Genomic DNA, 18,037 nt, shown 5'->3' on the forward strand with positions numbered 1-18,037 from the left:
GTTGTGGGGAGAAATTAGGTTCTTGCTTCACATTCCAGCACTACTTCCTCTTGCCAGTTTTTTCTCGTGTACTCCAGATATCCCTACAGACTTAAGTTTCTTAACTTGCCTTCCAGACTTTGGCATCAGGCAGTCTAGAAAAAACTGGGGTGGTCAGTACCCCAGGTTTATTTTTTATTTCCCAAATAACTCTGTAACTTCAGTAAAGCAGCTCCCGCCCATTCTTTGTGTTGGTGTTCTGTCTTGGAATTGGGACCATCTTTTTGTATTATGTCCAATGCAAATAAAGCAGTTGATGTGAGGGCTGAGTTGTCTTGTGTTACAGGTGAAGTTTGTGTTACCGCTGAAGTTTGCAGTCTTTTTCAGTGATAAAAACATGATTTGTCTTTCACTCCCCACCCCATTCTGAATTTAGTGCTGTTCCATATACTTGCTAAACTAAAGTTCAGGTGCTTTACGCAATGCTTGTTCTGCACTGCCATGCCTTTTGAAAGGGACTGTATTAAATTGTAACCTGATTTATTTGGAGTACTAGTTAAAGGTTTTACTCTACCTGTGTACTTCCAACTGTCTTTGTAGCTTTCCAGCTTCTTTCTTGCCCTTCTTGAACGTAGCAGTGATGCTTTCTTCCAGTCCTTGGGAACCTCCCCTGATTACCATGACTTTTTAAAGATCATGGAGTGACCTGGCAGTAATGTTAGGTAGTTTGTTCAGCACTTGTGGGTGCACATCTGACTTGTTTAAAAGTTCCCTGACGTTACCCTCATTAATCTGCTATTGACCAAGTTTATATATCAAAGATCAAACTAGATGTATGTTTTATGATAAAACATGAAACGTGGAGCATGGAAATGGTGAGTTTTGGTGTAGCCAGCAGGTGAACAACAGTATCCTGAAATGACAAAGGTGTATTGGGATTGCTGGAATGTTGACCTTGGCAGTGGCCAGTGGGTTGATCCTTGAAGATGTAGACAACAATAGGGACTTCTTGTCATCTGAACGTGTGCTTCTGAACAGGCTGTGCAACCAAACCACCCTAGGAATTTTATGTAAATAGTGTTAGGTATCTACAGCTTAAGCACTGCTGGAAACTCTTGGAATTTTGGTGGAACCCCAAACTGTTAAATTGTATTTGTGTATGACTTGCCTGGTACCAAATGGAAAAACATACAACTACCAACAAAAATTGTATGTGATTATCTATCTGTAGAACTTGTTGCTTAATGCAGTCTCATTTGATGTGCAGGGAGACTTCTCATCCATACCCTAGCACATTTCTGGCTTCTCTGTGCATACTGAATGCTTGTTATCCTCTTGATCTTTGCCAAATATAGTCACATCTTTAGTAGTTCACACATTTCCAAAATGTATTATTGGTTGTTTTATGAAGTTGAGTGGGTTTTGAGAACTTTGGGTTGTGTGGTGGTTTTTTATTAGTGATAACTGGTGTGATATTGGGAGCAGATTGGAGAGGAGTGGACCTGGAAATCTGTACTTGCTATAAAGACATGTTTTTACATAGTGCATTTGTCCTTGAGATGCTGCTGTTCAGTGAAAAAAAACCCACCAAACCACAAAGTTCCCACAAAGTAGTTAACAAAAATAAGCAATAGAGAAATTTATGTGCCAGCTCTTACGGAAAGAGCGTGAATTTCAGAGGAAGTTGGTTTAGAAATACTGATATCTTTATAGTATTTTGATAATAAAATAATTTCTAATCTGGTCAGAATACAGAGGATACTGTGCAATTTGGACTCCTGACATGCAGTCAAAAAACCTGATGTGAGTTCTGCTTCTACCTTTCCTCTACTTTTTTCTTTTTTCCCTCTTTTTTGGCACAAAACATGTTAAACAACTAAACCACTGGAGGAATCAGCTGAATTCAGTAGCAAAAATCTATGTTAGCTTGCACTGCCAGCAGTTGGTACTTCAGACTTTTGCAGAGAAGTACCAAACTGAGTGCTGTACCAAATCAAATTCTCTTGATACTACCAACCATCTGTGGAAAAGAAACCACTTGTGTATTGTGTGCCATGGCTATAACTGAAAGATTAAAATGCAAAGAGATTTTCTTTCTTTTACAAATCACCTGCAAGAATAATCTCTACTTATTATGATGTAATGGAGATGAGTTTACAGTTCACTAATATCTTCTCTGAATAATTCCAAATGCAAAACAATTCTGAAGTACACTTTAGTACCAGTGGATGTAAACAGTCAGATTTCTATTTCTTGTTTGAATTCATTATTTTAATCCCTGTCAGATTCATATTTGTGGTAGTAATGTACCCTATGTGGCTAGTGCTGAGAAAACATTTATAAAAAGCTTTGCCAAAGAAATCTGCCTATATAGACTACAGTGACTTTACTGTTGAGAGTCTTCATGTGTTTATGGAAAAACCCATAGTAGTTGAGCAAGTCTGATTTGTAGATTTTGTTGCTCAAATACCCAAGTTACTTAATAACTCTAATACAAGAGATAGAGTAGTACAGCAGTTCTATTGATATGTTGGCAAAGAAGCAAACATGACTGGTCTTTACCATCTGTTTATAATGCTATATAAAGAAGACCTTACTGGTTGCCATGGAAACCAACATTTCCAAAACCACAAGTGTTTGCTTAAAATCTGAGGCCTTTCGAAGTCTCCCATTTTCTGAGGAGAAAAAGAATTGAAAATATCTCAAGTTTTCCAGTGATTTGTATTTCCTAACAATTGTTTTGCTGTAAAATACTTCCAGTATCTTCTTTCAAGACTTGAGAAATTTAAAGGATGCTGCTGGTAATTTCATGAGCTTATTTGATGCTTAGCAATCATCCACAAAAAGGTGACAGATACTTGTTGGGTTTTAGGTTGATCTTTGTAAAAGGAGGGGTTTTAGTTCAGACAAACAAGTCCAATTGTGATATTGACACAGTGGAGTGACAAATATGGAATTTGGGTGGAGGTCACATTGAAAATACTCCTTAACCTAAGTAAAAACCCAGATTCATCTCAATTATCAGAGTTGGTCACTTGAGTCTCACAGAAAAAAAAAAGACTCTTTAGAATCAGAAGTCTAGAGAAAAACAGCAAATGAACATAATACTGTTAAGAGTTACAGTGTAAGTGTTTCTGTGGTCTCCACTTTTGGCTTGAAATTGTTTTGTTTTTTTTTTTAAAGTTTGCTTTGATTACTTGAACTATTGAAAAACCGTTAGGTTTTTCCCTTATTTGAGACTGTATGTTCTTATTGCTGCCTTGCACTTTCTGCTTATCATCCACTGTGTTTTAAGGTGTTTTTTTCCCCCCACCAGCTTACAAAAGGCTTCTGCTGTATATAACCACCTAACTCTACTAGCTAGTGACACTGTAGAGGTGCTGCATTTGGAGTAATGCTGTTGGTTGGGTTTCAACCAGCTAATTTCTATTTCTACCTGGAAGAAAGCTTTTTGTTTATGGCACTCTTGGCATGTATTTGGCTTCAGCTACTTGAAGGGAGAGCAATCTATTGAAGCACAAAATTTGGAACCTCTTTCTCACTGCTAGTAAAGAGCCTTCAGTGTTTTTAGGGAAGAAATATTAGTAATTCATTCATCTGAATAATGTTGAAAAACAGTGAAGTTGTATCTAGAAATCTGATTCAGTAAGGAAGGTTAAAGGAACTTTTTATATCATTCTGTCACGGCAATACATAGCCTAACATTTTTGCCTTTTTCTATTTCATCCATTTGTAAAACAAGCTGTGAGCATTTTCAGTCTGAGATAATGGCCCAGAGTTGACCTATTTCATTGTTACATTTTCCTAGTAAAGTTTATTTAATGCAAAATACATTTTTATGACAGGCTCTACAATTGCTGAATATTGCTGAAGTGACACTGAACCTCCAGAGGTGCCTGAATTCATTAGCCTTCTGAAGCCAATCATCTTTCTGTCATTCACTGAACTCTTCCAAAATATTTTCATTCCTTTCACTTAGCAGATTATTCCTGCATCTGAGAGAGCCTGTTCCCAGAAAAGTAGTCTTGTGCTTGACTCCACCTGTTGATACTGGTTGGCAGTGGGGTGTTAGACCTCCCACAAAGTTTAAATAAAGCAAATATTGATGGAGAAATCAGACACACAAAATTTAGCCTTCTGTATAAGTATTTGTGGTTAGAAAAATAAGGGTGCCAGACCTGCAAGCTACTCCTGGTCAAAGTAATTGCACTCAGATACTAACAGCATTTTTTGACGTTAGCTTGCCTGCTATCCACATCACATTTCAAATCAAGTCCCTGACCAGGAAAAACAGTGGAGACTGGCATTTGGTTTAAAAATACATTTTGGTGGTTTGTTTCCTGAGTGGTGCCTTTATTGTCATTCTTTTGCCCTGCCTCTACCACTCATAAGATCTCATGATTACTTACTTAAACTAATTACTTAAACTTAATAATAGTAGTAAATAATTATTTTACTGAATAATCAATGTCTTTGAGAGAAATGTTTAATTTTAGCTGCCTTTTATTTTTACAGTGCAGTTTTGCAGTGTCCATAGTAGGTATTTTTCAGATCTTAGACCTCAAAACAGCCTTTTTCATGCTAAGTGTCAAACTGTTCCTGTGCATTTGGTTCTCTTCTTCTCACCAAACAAATCTTTTTCTTCTTTGTCTTCATCTGGTCATAAGTTTTGCAGAAAAATGGGAGTTGTTTAAGTACGGGCTTTTTTTGTTTGGTTTGGGTTTTTTAGTTGATTGGTTTTATTTGTTTGTTTATTGGTTTTATTTTTAAAAGTAGCTCATCCAGTTGATCCTAAGGAATATCCTACTCTAAAGGAAATAAGTGCATCAAAACCCCTGTAAAAAATATGCATCTATGTAGCTGATCTTCATGGGGGAATGATTCAAATAACCTCTTCCTTTTTGGGAAATCAAATAAACCTAGCAGCACTCAATGGTAGACTAATACAAGTGTCTAAATAGGGTTCTACAGACTCTAGGGAAAACTTTGTGGTTTTTTATTTCAAGAATTCGAAGCCTGTATTGATTTCTAGGAGCTACAAGTGCTCAGTTACAATTAACTCCCAAGTTACCATGGCCAAGTACCTGTATTTTTTTAATGCCTGATCAAAAGCCTGTAGTTTCTTAAACTTAAGAATAAGGTTTGGGTTTTGTGGGATCTTGCCCATTTGAATCTCCACAATTTTATTTACCCTTCTGACATTTATAGTTTCCTGGAAGGCTCCATCTTTTGTGATAGTTGTTGTGTTTTAGAAGCTGTTGCAATATTCTTCTCAAAGTAGTGCAATATTTGAGATAGCTACTAAAGCCTGAAGAAATGAGTGCATGTAGCAGTTTCAGAAAGAGATCAATCTCTCTTCCAATCTTGAAGGGTGCTGTGGCTTTTCCTTGAGATTCTTGAAAAAGCTATGTGCAAGACTTTATCTTGTGATAACTTACTTCTGGGAATGATGCAATTGATACCAAACTCCGTGTGCCTCCTGCCTCCTACCTGGCACTGCAGTTTTCCATGCTCCTGGTCCCTGTGAAGATCACATTTAATAAACAATAGTGTGATGAAACTTTGGATGGAGTTTTCTCCATTATTTAAGAAATATTTCTCCTTGTAAGCAATACCCCATGAAAATTGAGCAGCTGGAGTCACTTGAGTTGTAAAGGACCCTAGGAGTTTTCCTCTAGGAGCTTTCTGTTCTAGAAGCTACGCTGTGGCAACCTTCTTCAAGATAAAGCAAGAAAGACCACCTTTGTTATGTTTGTGTTCATATAGTTCAGTTTGTGAAAAATATATGTAATATTTTAAAGATACATTCTTATGTGGATTTCTGGGACTCTTGAACACCTGAATTTTGTACAAGCTGTATTTTAATTGGTCTTCAGTCACTCTGTCCAGCTGAGTAGGTGTCTGAGACTTCATAAATGGAAGAGAAGGTACCAAAATTCATACAGTTCTTTGCATCCCAAAAAATGCTGCAGCTGTTGTGGAACTGAGCATTTTGGGGCCTGTTTTTTTATTGAAGACCTTGGTTTCAATTCATTCCCAAGTACTCCTAAGTGTAAGAGTAGCCAAGTGACAGCACAGGTACAACATTTTCTGTATTAGTTTTTCAGTGACTCTGCCTGTAGACATGAAGCTGTGAGCCCATAAATTTCAGGCAAGTACTTTCTCACAGGAGCACAACCATTCTTGTTTTCACATGACTTAAGTTACTGTTTTGGCTTACTTTTAACTCTCCAAGCATCACACCACATAATGGTTGAAGTTAATAAAAAGTTTCCTTGTGTCATAACTGAAAGCCACACTTCTAAATTGCCTTTTTAATTTTTTTGCTTTTGGATGAAAAGCTAGTACAGAGACAGGTCCCTGTCTTCTTCACACCAGAGTTTTGTTTGGTGTTTTGTGTGTGAAATCTTGTGTTTCATTTGTGAAATCTTGTGTTTCTTTGTGACTGGCTTCGCAAAGCTAATGGGGTGAGACCCCTTATTTCTCAGGTGCAGGTGGAGCAGAGGAGCTGTTAAAGACTCCCTTGTAACCTGGTCTAAGAACATATTCCTGCAACATGGGACAGGAACATCAATTGCTGCAAGCCTAGCATGACTCATTGCACAGGTCTGCACTTACTGGATAAACCCTTTAATTACCAGGCAGTTACATAATGGTGATGAGCCCCATCCCATTTTTCACAAGCCTGTTTTTCAGGTAAGGAAATTCCCCAAACCTCAGTACTCCTTTTCTATATGCAAAGAAATGTTTAGTGGACCAAACCCAAGAATAAGTTTCTAAAACACGCATTCTCATCTGCAGCCTCTAGTGGGCTTTTGAGTTGAGATGGCATGTGGATGGCAGAGCATCCCCCTTCTATAATTTCTTGTCAGCTGTGTATTTAATTTGAATTCTTTAATTCTGTTCTCTCCATGTGAAGTGAGTTTGTCTCCTCTCCCCTTCTGAATCACGCTCAAAGCACATGTCATGACAAGGCTGATTCTCATCTACAGATCTGGCTGTGGAAGTTGGAATGGGCCAGGCTTTTTTATGTGCTCTGGAGAGATATGCTGAAGGATATTTAATAAGTACTTGAAACTTGAGTAGCAGGTGAAAACAAGTTGCTATAGATCGCTGTTAGTATATACCAAATGTAAAACTTTGAATGCTCTCAGTGTTTAAATATATTCATATTTGAGTGTGATCATGTGGTCAGATGGTGAATCCTGTGATTCAGATATGCACATCAATAATACAGTGGTTTAACATCCATTTAAAAAATGAGTATGTCAGAGAGTTTTCTCTTATTTACTTCTGACAAGTCATTAATATAGCAAATTGGATAAAAGCCCTGAGGCTGGTATTTCTTGCATTTCTAATAAGAAAGCCAAGAATCTTGCCAAGTAGCTCCATGCCTTACCTCTAGTGATAGCTATAGAATTGTCTGTTATAATTAATTTTGACAAAATGGGTTGTGTTCTTTTTAAAAGGTACCTGCACCTGTAACTATGAGTGCATGCTGATAACCCTTCTATACTGAGCAAAATGGAAGGTACTTTCCTGAGATGTTACAGACTGAAAACTCTGTTTATATTGTCACATCTGGGATTGTCAGTTTGAATTGAGGGGTTTCTTTTTCAGAATAGTTTGTAATTCAGCCTAAAACTGGCCTGGGCTTTCAATGACACTGTCCTGTGCTTATAAATCTTCTTCATCGGTGTAATTGATTTTGGTTCTGTTATAGACTTTCCCAGCTGCTTTTTATTAGAGCTGTGTGGACAGATCATTTTTCCCCCCTCCTTTTGTTTGACAGCTGAACAGGGAAGGTAGGGGAATGGAATTCCTCTCTGTTTTCCTTCCCCTTGTTAACTACACGGGGCTTTTGTATGGCCTGAAACAAAACGATTGATCTTGTCAATGGGACACCTTCAATAGAATGCGTGGAAAGGAAGGGTAAAAATCACCAGAGGAGGTGAGGAGGACGGTGATCTGTCCACCTCAGCCCCCACCAGCCATGCCTGGGTGGGGGTGGAGGGGCTCCTGTGGGGTAACTGATGAAAGGGCTGCAAGCCCCACAGCTCCTGCTTGCTTGGGCCGTCAGCAGAGCTTTTGGGAAGTACTAACAGCGTTTAGCTAAACATTTAAAATACCCTTTTGTCCCTCCCAAAATACCTTATCACATCAGTTTTGTTGGGAAATTTGTTCTGCATTGTTCATAATTAAATTTGAATTAGCACTGGTACCCACGAGTATGGTCTCTTCTGCTACACCCACTTGCAGAGTCTGACTTTACAGTTGCCTGTGCAGGGGGTTTTTTGCTGCCTTTTGGTACCACGAAATTATCCCTATGTCCAGCTCTTCCTCATGGTAACTGTTACAGTTTCCATGTTTCCTCTCTACTGTTTAAATTCACAGTTTATGAAAAAAGGGCTAGGAACGTGGTTTTGTCTCATGCAAATAATTTTTAAATCTTTGTTGTATTTAAATATTTAAACACAAATGACGCTTGCAATGAATAGCAGATTTTTGCTTTAATAAAAGTGTAACCATTCTACTGAAATAGCTGCACATGTGGAGCAATACACAAAGCACTAAGTGAAACGTTTTTTTGATTTATTCCGTGCAGCAGACGGGCCCTGGTAGTAGGAGGTGTCATTTGCAGCACATTAGCCATTAGCCGGTGTCACTGCGGGAGTGGGCGGTGTCACTGCGCGCTTGTGTCGGAGCCAGGCGCTTCTCCCCTGTGCTGTAGGATGGATTTTTTTTTTTAATTTTTTTTTTTTTTGAACGCTGTGCTGTATTTAAAACTGTGAATCTGCCAGTTTTCAACTGGGTTACTCTGTCACACGGATAATATCTAGAGTAAATGCCTTTCCCTCCCACGAATTCCGAGTTCCAAACGGAATCCTAGAGGTGTTTGACTTTCCTACCTTTTTCTGATATGCAGACCCCCGAGGATGAAGTATGTCATTTGCAGATATCCAGCCTGTAAACTTAAGAGGAAGCAAAATTGTGCTAATGATTGAGGGGATTTTTTTGGGGTACCCTATGCATGCGCTTGTGTTGTTCAGCAGAGGTTTTCCAAAAGACTGTCAGCTTGATGTATCTTTTTCGGTGTGTGCAATTTCACTTGGGTTGCTTTTAGTTCACTTTTTTCCCTGGAGGCACCTGTCTCCTGCCACATACCCATCAAGACTAATTGCACCATCTGGAAGACTTTTGTGTTGCTGTTACTTGTGCAGGGTGTCTCTGGGGAGCTTAATTCAGAATGTGGATGTGACCCCTGAAGCCATGTCAAGTAGCTGCAGTAGTTTCTAGTGTCTAAAGGATGATCACCAGAGGCTTTATTTGTTTCAAGTCTAATGCGGTTTGCTTTAGTGTGGATATGTTACATGTCAGTAACACAACATGTTTTGAAAATGGAGTTAAACTTTGACTACTGGTTGGTAATTCATAGAAAATCCCGTCTAAAACTACATCCAAACCATATGTAACATAGAGGCTGTATGATTAGGTGTAACAATGATAGACATATTGCTCCTTATTACTTGATTCTTGTGTTCTGTTCTTCCCTCCCACCCACAGCTGCACTTTTTATTAACAGTTTTCTGCTAAGAATGTAAGGTATTCATTGCTAGTGGTGTTGGAACCCCCCTGAACAGCCCATAACACTTGCTTTTGCTATTGCTACAGACTGAGCATTTTCAACACAGGTCATTTCCTTCTGTTCCTTACCTAGTCCGAATCAGGTAAAAGTGCTTCTCTTCTAGTGTCTGTCTAGGCAGTGGTTTTTAAAGGCCAGTGCTCCAGGTTCCTGTGATGAACACTTTTTATGTCTACTTTTGTAACATCCTGTCGCTTGACAAGCTGTAGAGCATTGAACATGAAAAAACAAAGTGTTCTGATTGTTCAGGGTATCACTATAATTTGCTGTTTTATTGAAGCATTATTCATTTCTTGCTATATCTCTGCCTTTAGTAATACACTGTGAGTTTACCACATACATATGTGGAAAAACCCATTTTTTTTCCTAAAACCACTTTTCTTTAAAAATGATGGAGTTTTAAATAGTGTTGAGGAAATATATTTTAATTCAGTTGCATCATCTGTATAACTTCTGTGGTTGTGAGTCATGTGGTCAACTGAAGTTCAAGCCAGAGAAGTACTTACACCACCACAAACAATTATGAATTCTGCGTACAGGATGCATACACACTATGTATTATTCATTATATGTATTTTCTGTCTTTTTCCTGGGTAGCTTAATGTTCATTGTGGCTCTGACTTTGGAAATCCATAGAGTTTTAATTGTATAACTGCCTTGGCTGCATTCTGTTAACTGTATATTGGAGCATGGTAAGAAACAAATTACATATTTGTGTGTTTGGTGAGAATAGAAATATGCAAGTTACAGATTCACAGAATGCTGAAGGCAAGCAGCTGTCCCCCTCCTCCTTAAAATCCCTCAGTGCCTGTAGCCAGTACAAAAAATGAAGGTGCATGCCACATGACCACAGTGCATGTGCCCTTGAGCAGAGATCTGAGCAGTGCGCTCTTTCATGGGTTTGAGTGGCTGGGAAGTACAGGGGGGCTGAACTAGGAAAAAATTCTGCTTTGGGAAGTTATATAGAATCTCCCTTCTACTGCTTTTTATGTTGTTCTGGTCAGGGTTGCTGTGAGCATGTTGTATCCTGAGCTGCCAGGCTCACTGGGTACACCTGACTTGTGCATGACATGAAATGCAAGAGACATGCTGCTCCTTGAAAGTAATCAAGATTTATTTCACCCCTAAATACTTGTTTTTCTCTGCAGCAGTGGGATTTCATTTTAAGTGTCAGGTAAAGGATGACAAAAGATCATGATTCATAATTGCAACTTATTTCCCTGCTAACATGAATATTAAAGACATGATAAATGGATGGCAGCCTGAGGTCTAAGTCTTTTTTTCCACTTTGGTACAACCAGTGAACATGGGTTGTGAATATGTCTTTTTGTCTTCTTCTGTTTTAGGGGTTTTGTGTACGATAGCCGAAACAATTTACAGATGCGAGGTTTGGTCGTACTGCTTATTTCCAAAGCTGCTGGACCCAGCACAGCAGAGCTCTCTTTCCAGCACGACATGGTCAGTGGAATTTATTCCAGGTATGTATGATAAGGTATATTTGATGGGCAATTTCTTGGTGGTATCAAAGCATCCTAAGTGGCCTCTTCACCTGTCAAGGAAAATCAACATTTACCTAATCACAAAGCTTTGTTCTCAGTTTTTTATTGTAAGCTTTCCACAGTGGAAACCATTTCCTACTCTTTGTGTAACTCTTATTGTATCTAATTGTGGGTTTTGGGCACAACCAAATTGAAAACATTTGGGTCCAGAGAGTTAGTTGAAAGTTTACATTAAGAGGTACTCTGAATAAAAAAAACCCTAATGCTAGAAAATATTTTTAAATAGAGTACTTTCATTTTGATTTCATCCAATGTTATTTGGGTATACCTGTTTACTCGAAATTTCTGAGTGAGATGCCAGCCTTGTGGGGCACCAGTTGGTCTCACTGAGCACTGAAGTAAGTAATGAGATCTGTTGAAAAATTATAAACTTTGAATTTTTAAAAAAATGTTTTAAAAATTGTGTGTTGCTTGGTTGAGGAAATAAGACTGTTGTATTTTTTTGTTAATTGTGTTTCTGACCTCTGTAATACATTAAAGGAAGATGTATTACAGTAGAAGAAGTAAAGAATCTTAGTGACATGTTTGTATCCTGATTTGTTTCAAAATGCAGAGGTAGTATCATAGAACTGGAAAGACCAAACAAATAAAAATTTTAAAATCTATGTAGTATCTTAAGATAACAGAGAAGGAAAATATATATGAATTAGTACAGGCAGAAATAAGTAAGAAGAAGGACAAGGCTGTAAAGCAGGCTTGTTATGGAGAGCTGTGTTGTCCTTTTGGCTGTTTAATTCCATTCTTACTTTGTTTCATCCATAATGTCCCCTTAGGGTTGTAAAATTTTTATATTTATATGCAAATGATGCTGTTTGAAAGCATAATTCTAGTTAGTTAATTATGGCACAGGAGGTATTTTAGTTTGTTTTGTAAATGATTAAAAAAGTTTACCTTAAGTATGCCTCATAAAAGGGGAGAAAAAGCATTATTTTTTTGATAACTAAGTTCTTGAGTATGATGATTCTGACCATGGAGGTAAAGTTGGAGCATTTAAAGCTGCCGTTGGGAAGGTGACTAGTGGAAGTATTCATTAAGGAGCAAATAAGACCTTGAATTAATAATGAGCCATTTGGTGTAAATGGACATCATTGGAATGATGCCAGTTCAACCAGCTGAAAATCTAGCCTAATAATCTAAGTTTGAGCAAGTCAATACCCATTATCATATCTAGTTCAGAGTTACAAAGGTATGCCAAAAACAAAGCAGTTTTGAATACACCCACACAGGTTCACTTAAGGTTCATTACTGTCTGCAAAAGTGATGACTGTGGAGTTGTTAATTTGAATGGATGTTCAATGACACTTTAGGTCCTGCAGCATGGTGTAAATACAAGCAAATATGCCACTGCATTTTTTAATTTTGTGTCATAATGGTCAGTTCTTGCCCTCTACTGAAGTCACTGTGGGCTTTGGCTTTGGTGTTCTTTCTTTATTTAAGGTACTTTCCAACTGCACTTATTTAAATATAAGTCTAATTTCAGATTTCCATTTCTCCAGAGAAAGGCAGCTTGTAAAACTGTGATCTTAAATGGGTTTTGTGATATTTTTAACATGTATTACAAGTAGTGTTTTACAAACTGCCCTCTCCCGAAGATGAACAAAAGGATGTTGTTTTCCATTAATGCATTTTTGTCTGTCTTGGTTGCAATATAATTATATATGGTTTGTGTATATTTGACATGTGTATCAAAGGCAAAGTATATCCCTCAGTGATATGAAGTAAAGAAATATGCTTAATCCTTTATTGTTTATATGTCTCCAGCTTTGGATAGTATTTTTTGGAAACAGATTCTCGCAGATTTTCAGCTCAGCTGTAATCTATACAGCTCTTTTTGTTGCCATGCCATATAATTACTTCATCTTTATATATAATGTTTTGCTGGAAATATTATTTCTGGCACTGTAATGAGCATCCTCACTGCCTGATACTTACATGCTGTGAACATTATATTGTGGACTATTAGCTGGGATATGGCTGACTTGATTTTAGGATACTTAGTAGTGATTAATTAATTGCATTTCTGAAATCTGAGCATGAGCTAAGTTGTTCCAGTACTTGTCAGCAACTGCACTAGCCCAGTCTTTCTTTTCCCAGTGTTTGTGTTGGAACCAGTTCTTGTGCTGTATTTAAATATTCAGTCCTGCAGTAGATAGCCAGGTTACATCAGTCCTTTGTAACTGGTACTACACTAAATATACAATCTGTGAGCAGGAAGATGTAACACTGTGATAACCATTTAATTTGAAAAAACACAAAAAAACCATGGTGGACCTTTTCATCCTGGAATTTGGCACATTCTGCATAACCTCTTCTCACTATTTCATATTCTTAAATGACAATAAAGTAATACAAAAATTAAAATTAAAACAGAAAGATACTAAGAGCTAAATTTGGAATAGAAAAAAAATCCTATTTTCTTGTTCTCTAGATATATCAATTCAAAGGACAATTGACCTAAATGTATAAAAATAGATAATCTAGCTTTCTAGCTGGCATCTGTTTTTGACTGCTACACAATGGAACAAAACCAATGCCTGCTACCAGAGAACAGTCTTTCCCAGAATAATGAGGATTACAATTTAGGTAGTTACAGGAGCAGGACTAGTGTAGTTAAATGGTGCTGCCTCTGGCCAGCATTGCCTGCAGCTTTAGCACTTCATAATTTGCAAGAGTCGTGATCTGCCTGCATTAATCTGGGGCCGTGGGGGTCATTGTGTGCAAGGGTATCATAGTAACTGCTGGTTGCCTTATGAGCCATGCTGAAGATAAGGGAGGAAGTGTTATAAAAGCCTGCCTGGCATGCTTTGTGCTGTACAGCCACCTCCCTATCGTGTTGGCAGCAACCTGACTTTATTCCTGTTGGCAAGGAAAAGAACCTGGCTTTGCTTCCAGCTCAGCACCAGTGATCCCAAAAGAGGATGAAGAGAAGTAGCAGCATGATAAACAGCTCAATTTCAGCTGCTGGACAGATTTCCTAAATAAAAACTTTCTGCTGGTCTCTTAGCATTAAAGAAAATATTTCCTTGGCTACAGAAGCATTGCAAATATAAGGATCAATTGTAGTGCTTAGTACAGAGTATGCAAACAGTATCATGTAAGAGTTGATGTCATTGCCTGTGCTCAAGCAAAGCATGCATTCCATATTCCCTTGAAAGTCCTTACTCCTGTGCTGAAGAGAAAGCAGAACTCACATTTGGGTTTAGGCAGAATCAAATTAACAATAATTTATCATGCTAATAGTATCAGAGAGTACCTCAGATGTGACACAGGAGGCTAGAGCTTCATGAGGGCTTTGAGATCCATTTCCTAGCTGGTGATTATACTTGAGTCTGACACTGCATTGCCTCCTCTCAGAGCAAAGTTCACTTGGATAGTGAAGTATGCAGCTTGCTGTTATTTTACTTTGCTGCTGGAAGTGAGGTTTGTAATTGAAACTCCAGGACCATGTGGTTTCTGAACACTGACAGCTTTATGCTTCATGGTGGAGCTGCATTCTTGCAGTTGAAGATACCAAGACTGGCTTGGGTCCTCTGTCAAAGTACCCAAAGGGGTATCTTTTTCTGTGCATGTCTGGCACTGCCAGACACTACTGCCTGGGGACTGAGGGTTCTCCTTGGCTTTATATTGAGTAATGAATGCCTGACATAGCCTCTGTAATGCAGCTTAAAATGTAAGTGACACCAAAGAACAAACTTGGGCCATCTCTTCAGCCCTCAGCATCCTTGGCTCTAGCACAGCAAGTTATTTTCTTCTGTTTTGCCTTTTTTTCTTTTGTTGTGTTGGTGTTTTTTTTCTCTATTAGTGCCAATTTTAAAAATACCCTCTAGTATTGACATCCATTGAGTCAGCTCTGCAGATTCTCTGTTTTGCCTTTTTTCTTTTGTTGTGTTGGTGTTTTTTTTCTCTATTAGTGCCAATTTTAAAAATACCCTCTAGTATTGACATCCATTGAGTCAGCTCTGCAGATTTCCTTGGATGCTTGTCAGAGGTTTAAAGCAATCCTTTTTTCAGTCAAATCTTCCCGGGCATCCACACTGGTGGATCCTATGGCCATTGACAAGCAAAGACCTTTTAGTCAATATGGAATATTGAATTTGCAGTATAGGAAGTACTATTTCAGTTCTGTACTATAACCTGGCAAATCTAGCAGATATTGCTGGATTTGGGCTACCAGTACTGGACTCTGTCCTTGCACCTTCTTCCTCAGGATGATGCAGCTGACCTTTACAGCTCCAGGAATTCATCGCTTTGCAAGCTGAACATGCTTTACTACAAGAAGGTACTGACTGGATAAACACTTGTCTCTGAATCAGAATCCTTCCTGCTGCTTGGAAGAGTGGTGGCAATACTGTAGTGACAGGAATCATGAACATAGATACCTTTTCCATAGTGTTTTAATGATTATTTTGGAAGAACATTGATACTGCTTCTAATGAAAGCCCAGTTTAAGAGTAAGTTGGCAGCAGATGCCAACTCCTTGTTATGGTGGTGGGTCTTTTTCTTGTCATGTTCCAATACTAAGTTGTTCTGAGTACCCGTTTTTGGAGGTGCACACACACACAGGGATCACAGAGTGATTTCACGTGCTCTTTGTCATTGTGGCCATATCACAGTAATTTTCTTCTAACGTACTAAGTTGTTTCTGGGTACCCATTTTTGGAGGTGCACACACACACACAAGGATCACAGAGTGATTTCACATGCTCTTTGTCATTGTGGCCATATCACAGTAATTTTCTTCTAACCTACTCCAAGGAACACGTAAAACTTAAATCCAGATCTTAACCAGAGGATTCATTCACCCTTAGGTTTCTTTTTCTCTGAATGTTTCTTTGATTGAAAAGAAGTCAGAGAGGGTAGGTGTCTTTCTAAGGACTGTAAGGACAGAAGACATACTGCTCTGTCACTCTGCAGTTCCACCTAGGTTTCTCCCAGCTTCTTGCCAGATATGGAAACAAAGCTTTGCCTAGACTTAATTTCCTTTCCTGTATTCCAAAGAGCTTCATGCCATCTTCAAAGAAAGTTTGACCTTCCACTTACCTCCTTTAGGGTTAACCAGATGATTCTGATAGTACATCTAGGTTCACAGGATAATTCAAGTTGGAAGGGATATCAGGAGGTCTGTAGACCCACCTCCTTCTGAAAGCAGAGTCAACAATGAGGTCAGACTCATCTAGCTTTCTTCATGAAGGTCAGGTCTTTCAAGAACAGAGTCTTCTTCACAAGGTGATAATCAAGATGTGTTTTAAACGGATGAGTGAGCATTCTGCCCCCAGCCTGTAGCCTCAGCTCTGTGTCTAATAGTGTCACTGGTGTGCATTCATGGCTATGGAGCTCACAAGAGGCTGCACTGATGTTGGCATAATTTAGCCTGTTAGGTGTCTTTATGGTCATTTGTCAGCTGAAGTATCCAAATAACTTTCCATCCCAAGATTTTCAGAATTAAAAGTGGTGACTGTGAGAAGTGGCTTGCTTTAAGAGTGTAAAGGTCTTGTCTGTCTTAGGGATATGACACTCTGTATTAGGGACAAATTGCTGTGTATTAATGGGGACACTGGGAATCTCTTCTATTTCTCACAGGTGACAGCTCACCGTCTGCAGCTCTGTCTGTTCTTCTCCAAAACCCATGCCATGGCAGCTGTAGCAGAGGTGGTGCTGTGCTTGTTAGAGCAGTCTTTAATCGCTGTAAGCGTGAGGAGCACTCAGGCTGCTTCCAGGGAATCCAGGCTTATGTGAATGGTGGTCCTTGGACCACTTCAGTCTGCAAAGATAAATATGGACTGGTGTAGTCAAAAGCTCAGAGGTAATATGCTGATTATAATATGCTTTTGAGACTTGTAGTCTGCAAAAATATGCACAAATGAGCATTGGTTGGTTGACTTATGCCTGTGGCCTGGACTGCTGTAGGACTGGGATTTTATGGGTGAGAAGGATCTGAAATGGCAATATTCTGCTTTATGTATTTAGCATAACAGCATATGAGGTGTTAGCACACCTTCTCTGGAAACTGAGAAGATGTAAAAGGTGTTCCACACTGAGTGAAAAACAGAATAAATATTGCATGAGGATATGCACCTTTGGCTCTGCGTTGCCTGAAAGCTGCAGTTATTGGCAAGTAGCTTCTGTCCTGTTCTTGTGAATGCAGCCAAACAGCTGAGAGATGCTAATGCTGGGGTGCCTCACATCTCCAGTTAGAGTAGATGGCTCCAGTAGCAAAGGGCTGCCTTCTGCTTCTGGAACAGGTCAATGCTCTCTGGGAAAGCAGGTCTTTTACTGTGTAAGCTCTATCTTCACTTGCTCAGCTCACCCATGAAGTTTTGTCAGTGGATTCTTCCTACTGCAGACAAGTTTAAAGATGTTTGTAATTTTAAATAGTTGTTTAAATGCTTTCCAACTGGAATGTGTCTCCACATTAATCTAGATTTGTTTCTCTATGGTATCTATGGAAAGAAATTAGATAGTCCCCATTTAGAAGAAAGTAAGGAAAAAGCAAATCCATTACAAAGCCTCCTGGCAAATTAGCCATGGGAAACATTAGTAAATTTTAGTGAAGGAGGTGAGGTTATTGTATTCCTAGACTGCAAATGACACTAAAAGGTTGCTTTGACCTGTTTGCTATTAAATTTTACAAAAGCCTTCTTTTTGCCTTGCATGGTGTAGGTATATCTGTGGACAAAATCTCTTTGAAAGTTATTGTAAAAGGTAAAACAGAAATAAAACCAAAGAAAGACCATACAAACTATGATTTCGGTACCTACAAAAATACAAAGAGCACAAGTATGTGACTCTTCACCTCATTTCAGATCTTGCCCTTCTTTCAATTTCTGTACTCTGAACTGCTTAGGGTGTTAACTTC

General features: G+C 38.6%; 1 protein-coding gene across 4 annotated transcripts in view; it reads left to right on the forward strand.

The window, feature by feature from the left end:
• The window catches only part of PDSS2 (decaprenyl diphosphate synthase subunit 2), a 112,616-nt gene that overhangs the window by 35,901 nt on the left and 58,678 nt on the right, over positions 1–18,037 (forward strand). For all 4 annotated transcript variants that reach the window (XR_005629613.1, XM_039727252.1, XM_039727258.1 and 1 more), the window contains exon 2: positions 10,969–11,100. Coding sequence is in view for 3 of the 4 variants with exons in the window: in XM_039727252.1 (XP_039583186.1) it covers positions 10,969–11,100 (132 nt within the window). In the remaining variant the exon portion in view is untranslated. The remainder of the gene's footprint in view (positions 1–10,968; positions 11,101–18,037) is intronic.

Source organism: Passer montanus, unplaced genomic scaffold (assembly GCF_014805655.1).
Source record: "Passer montanus isolate IOZ18808 unplaced genomic scaffold, ASM1480565v1 scaffold11, whole genome shotgun sequence".
Taxonomy (NCBI): domain Eukaryota; kingdom Metazoa; phylum Chordata; class Aves; order Passeriformes; family Passeridae; genus Passer; species Passer montanus.